This window comes from Callorhinchus milii, unplaced genomic scaffold, assembly GCF_018977255.1.
Source record: "Callorhinchus milii isolate IMCB2004 unplaced genomic scaffold, IMCB_Cmil_1.0 Scaffold56, whole genome shotgun sequence".
In the NCBI taxonomy this organism is placed as follows: domain Eukaryota; kingdom Metazoa; phylum Chordata; class Chondrichthyes; order Chimaeriformes; family Callorhinchidae; genus Callorhinchus; species Callorhinchus milii.
In genome coordinates, this window is record NW_024704797.1 from 126,854 (window position 1) to 132,247 (window position 5,394).

The window sequence follows — 5,394 nt, forward strand, 5'->3', positions numbered from 1 at the left end:
GGGAAAAAAAGAGGAGAGGAGAGCAGAGTTAAAGGGATCAACTTCCAGGTGTTTTTGTGTGTGTGTGTGTGTGTGTGTGTCTGCGCGTGTGAGTGTGTAAAATCTTTGCCAAGTTTCACTCCAGACAGTTAGATACCCAGTTGCGCAAATCGTCGTGGTATTGTGTCCCCCCCCACCGTCCCCCCACTCTATATACTTTTTTTTTAGCAACTTTTTCTTTGAAGTAACCCCTCTGTGCCTGTCTCACTCTCTCTCTCACTCTGTCTCTCTCCATCACTCTCTCGCTCTGTCAGCCCGTGGGCGAGAGACGAAGACAAACTGGGGTGTTGATACCTCTGTCTGTGTCTGTCTGTGTGTATGGCTGTCTGTGTCTCTCTATCACTCTCTCCCCCTCCGTCTCTCTCTCTCTCTCTGAGAGACAGAGACAAACTGGGGTGTTACCTTTTCCCTGTGTCTGTCTCTCTCACTCTGTGTGTCCGTGTGTGTGTATATCAGTCTATCTCTCCCCCTCCATCTCTTTCTCTCTCCCTTTCTCTCTATCTCTATCAGCCTGTAGGTGACTGAACGTGCTGACACCGAGCGCTCCCCTCTCTCCCCTTCCCCTACCCCGCCAGTCGATGGGAGAGAGAGGGAGGTGGGGGGGTGGGGGGGAAAAGTGGTGACAGACTCTCCCTTTCTCACCTGCTCAGCATCTTGCCCTTCAGTTTGGCCATGTGCGGCTGATCATCGTGGCTGAGCTCTGGGGGCTGACTGTCAGCCTGAGCTCGTCTCTGCTGCTCCAGGTTATACTCTCGTAACTCAGCCAGCAGCGTCCCTGTGGGCAGAGAGAGAGAGAGAGAGACATAACACCACAGGCCCGACAGCACTGGAGCCCATCGTGTCTGTGCCTGTGCCGGAGCAGCGACAACAACAACAGCAGCAGCAGCAGCGCCCTTCACATGGGGTAGTGTCCGGAATGATTGACGGTGGTGAAGTCTGACCCCGAGCCGGGGTGGGGGGGGGGAGTAGGGGTGGGGAGAGGGAGGGAGAGGTGACCGTCAGCACCATCAAAAAGGAAGGCCTTTAGGTGGGATTTGGAGGTGAGGAGGGAGGGTCCTGTCCAGCCCGGCCGGGAATCGAACCCAGGTCCTCTCACTTGCGAGGGGATTGTGGTAACCTCTCGGCCCCTGAGCTACAGGCGTCCCACAGGATGACCTACCTATCTGCTGACACAGGGTGTAGCCGAGCTGCCGAGCTCCGCTCAGTAGTAGTTTGAGGACGGTGTCTCTGGTTCCCGGTTCCCCGCGGGACAACTGTAATAGGATGTTAGCTGCGTCCTCCAGACCCTCCTCTGAACACGAGTGTGACGTCAACACCTGCCAGGAGAGGAGAAAACAGTCACTGTGGGTAACAGCCGGGGGGGGGGGGGGGGAGAGAGAGAGAGAGACACACACACACACACACACACAGGGGCTCAGTCACTGCGGCCAGCAAGTAGGGAGAGAGAGAGGGGGGATTGGGGAGGGTTGGGGGGGGAGACAGACAGTCAGAGAGAGAGAGACAGAGAGAGATAGAGACGCATGAGAGAGAGAGAGAGAGAGAGAGAGAGACAGAGAGAGATAGAGACTGAGAGAGAGAGAGAGAGAGAGATGAAGAGACGAGACACACACAGACACACAGTCACGTTACCTCCACTGACAGCTGGAGCTGTTTCTCTGTGAGGCCTGAGGTGGGGGCTTTGCTGTCGCTGCTGCTGCCGCCGGTCTCCCCCACCCTCGCCGGGGACTTGGCCACTTTCTGAGTCGCTGCAAAACACGTCAAGACACACGCAACACGTTTACACTGGGATCAGCCTCGCTGCTCTCTCTCTCTCTATCTATTGCTCGGTCTCTTTTCCCCTCCCTCCCTCCCTCTTTCCCCTCTCTCTGTCCCTCTCTCCCCTTCTCTCTCTCTCTCTCCCTGTGCCCCCCTCACTCTCCCTCCCCCAGTACTCACGTGTAGCAGTGACGTTGGCTGTTGTGTTGACGCTGAGGTTGGGGTTGGGGGTAAGGCTAGGGTTGGGGGTGGCTGTGAGGGGGGGGCAGGTGGCGCTGCTGTTACTGTTGCTGTGGCTGTTGCTGTGGCTGTTGCTGTTGCTGTGGTTGGGGCTGATCTCCGTGGCCTTGTTGTCGGGGAGGGCGATGGAGATGAGGGAGAGGAGACGGAGCAGTTTCTCGGTGAGCAGCGAGCTGCGGCGGATGACGGGGTGAGAGAGCATGTTCATGAGCTGCCCCAGGGGCGAGGACTCCAGGCTGCCTTGACTGCTCTCCCCCTCGCTGCCCGGCAGAGGCAGAGCCTTGATTGAGGTCTTCCCCTTGCGGCTCACGTTCATGTTGTCCAGTTTGACCAGAAGGTCCCAGAAGTCGGTGGAGATGGAGCTGGAGGTGGAGCCAGCTCCGGCCGGGCTCGGGCTCTGTCCCTGTGCCTGGCCCTGGCCCTGTCCAGGGCTGGTCGCTGCCGGCCTCCCCAGCTTCTCTCTGTCTGTCTCCCCGCAGCTGTCTTTACTGCGCTGCTGTGTGAAGTGACTGGGGAATACCTGAGGGAGAGAGAGAGAGAGAGAGAGAGGGTGAGAGTGCGAGAGAGAGAGAATAATAATAATAATAATAATAATAATCCTTGCATTTGATATAGCGCTTTTCACGTCGGGAGGACGTCCCAAAGCGCTTCACAGAATAGACTGTAAAGTGAATTGACTGTATATTTGTGGGAGAGGGAGGCAGCTTGAGAGAGCGAGAGAGAGGGGGAGAGGGAGGGAGTGTGAGAGAGAGAGATGGGGTGAGGGGGTGAGAAGAGCGAGAGCGAGGGGAGGGGAGGGGGAGGGGAGGGAGTGTGAGGGAGTGAGAGAGGGGAGAGAAGGGAAGGAGACAGACACAGAGAGAGGGGGGGGGGGAGGTTACCTTGGCGAGCTGGATGAGGGTGTCTAACACGTGTCTACAGACCACGGGAGCTGCCTGGGGGTGGATGTGGACGGTGGAGCCACAGCCGGGATGCTTCTCCGAATGCTTCCGCCCTCCCGACCGCTGTATCTGGAAGATGTTGGTGCGACAGCCCAGAGCAGCGTCCATGGACACGGAGAGCCACGACAGCTGGCTGGTGGCTTTGGCCTCCACCTTGTGGAGCAGGTCCAGGGTTTTCTGTTCGTGTAGAGCTAGGGCTCCGGTGCCAGGGGGAGGAGGGGGCGGGGGAGAAGCCAGGCAGCTCTTGACCTTCTTGCCCTTCTCCTCCAGGTGTTTGGGGATCTCGATGCACAGCTCGCTCTCGCTGCTCCGCTGCAGGATGGACAGCAAGCTCTTGATGACCCAGTTGCGGGTCTGGGTGTGATAGCAGAGGTTCCTCAGCACACGGTGAAGGCGGCTGGTGTTCAGCTTCGGCTCGTCCAAAACAGCAGCACCAGCAGACAGGACAGGGCCTCGTGGTCCAACAGCAAGCGTCCGCGGAGGCGCAGGAGGCTGTCCACGTTACTGCTGCTCGAGGCTCTGAGGAGGAACATCTCAAGGTTACACCTCGATCCACACCCCGACTCCCCCCAAGTCTCTACCCATCTCCCTCTTGCCCTGAGGCAAGCTGACACATACTGTGGCTGTGGCTGTGGTGCCTGTGATGTTGTGGCTGTGGCTGTGGTGCCTGTGATGTTGTGGCTGTGGCTGTGGTGCCTGTGATGTTGTGGCTGTGGCTGTGGTGCCTGTGATGTTGTGGCTGTGGCGCCTGTGATGTTGTGGCTGTGGCTGTGGTGCCTGTGATGTTGTGGCTGTGGCGCCTGTGATGTTGTGGCTGTGGCTGTGGCGCCTGTGATGTTGTGGCTGTGGCTGTGGTGCCTGTGATGTTGTGGCTGTGGTTACGGTACCTGTTATGGCTGCCGCTGCCCCACTGAAAGGCCCCACTTCGCTGCACCGCGAGGCGTGTGTACTGCACTCCTCGGTTTCCTCCCAGCCGTCCAGTGAAACCTGGTTATAAACAAAGTACACGTCAGTGACACGTTACACACCCTCACACACATACACCCCTGCACACACACAGGTACATATCAGTGACATGTTACACACACTCACACACACGCACAAACACACTCTCACACACACCCTAATATATACAAACACAGGTACACGCCAGTGACATGTTACACACCCTCACACACATACACCCATGTGTGCGCGCACACACACACACAATATATACACACACAGGTACATATCAGTGAGATGTTGCACACACTCCCCTTCACACACATACACACCCTCACACACCACGACACTCTCACACAGACACACAACACACACCATTACACACACACGACACACAAGGGGAGGGAGTGGACAGGCGACTGCAGTGCTCACAGAGCGGAGTTAACTCCTCGTTACCTGTGCTGCGGAGGATGGCAGAGAGGGCAGAGGAGCTGCTGTGACTGAACAGCCTCTCGTGCATGAGCTGCCGCTGCCTGGCCTCCTGCTCTCTCCTCAGGGCCTGGGCCTCGGCAGCAATGTCCGGGGGCATCACAGCCAGGACACTGTCCTCCATGTCCTCCAGCACACTGCGCCTCAGGTCAGAGGGCAAGGTCTGGATAAAAGTCACCGGGTCCATCGGGGTGTCAGGGTTCGCTGTGTGCGCCAGCTCTCGCCGCTGCTGCTCTACTCTCTGCTGGGCAAGGACCTGGGGATAGCACCATTAACATCAACACTAACATCATCATCAACATGATGCGTGTGTGTGTGAGAGGGTGTGTGTGTGTGTGTGAGGGTGTGTGTGTATGTGAGGGTGTGTGTGGGTGATGATGTGTGAGGGTGTATGTGTGAGAGTGTGTGTGTGTGAGGGTGTGTTAGGGGGTACGTACCTCCTCCTGGATGGCGGGGGGCAGGGCGGCCAGGAACTCAGGGCTGACCTCGCTGACGGGCTGGGTACCCACCAGAGAAGCAGCAGCAGCAGCAGCGACAGCAGTGGCTACAGTCGCTGCCGTCGCTCTCTCTCTCTCCCGGTCTCGCTCTCTCTCCCGCTCCCTCTCGCGCACCCGGTTCGGAGGCCGGATTCCCAGCTGGTTCTGTAGCACTTCCCTCCGGATATCCTCAGGCAGCGCTGCCAGGAAAGAGGGGTCCACTCCCTCGGGCAGACTGATCCCTGCCGGGAAAACACACACAGGACAGAGGCACAACACACACAGAACAGACAACACAACACACACACACACACACAGGACAGAGGCACACACACACAGGAACAGACAACACAACACACACACACAGACAGAGGCACAACACACACACACACAGACGAGAGAAGAAGACACAAACACACAGGAACAGAGACACACAGAAGGAAAGAGACACAGAATCACACACACAGACAGAGAGACCGAGCGAGAGACAGTCTCGCGCGCACACACAC

At 57.8% G+C, this 5,394-nt stretch overlaps 1 protein-coding gene across 1 annotated transcript in view; it reads right to left on the reverse strand.

Moving 5' to 3' along the window:
* Positions 1-649: 649 nt before the first annotated feature.
* The window catches only part of LOC121851560 (E3 ubiquitin-protein ligase HUWE1-like), a 7,060-nt gene continuing 2,315 nt past the window's right edge, over positions 650-5,394 (reverse strand). Inside the window, 9 exon segments of the mRNA XM_042345511.1 lie at positions 650-814; positions 1,199-1,355; positions 1,669-1,784; positions 1,975-2,554; positions 2,916-3,397; positions 3,400-3,494; positions 3,863-3,962; positions 4,377-4,665; positions 4,847-5,127. Of these exon segments, the coding sequence (XP_042201445.1) occupies positions 678-814; positions 1,199-1,355; positions 1,669-1,784; positions 1,975-2,554; positions 2,916-3,397; positions 3,400-3,494; positions 3,863-3,962; positions 4,377-4,665; positions 4,847-5,127 (2,237 nt within the window). The 3' untranslated portion in view covers positions 650-677.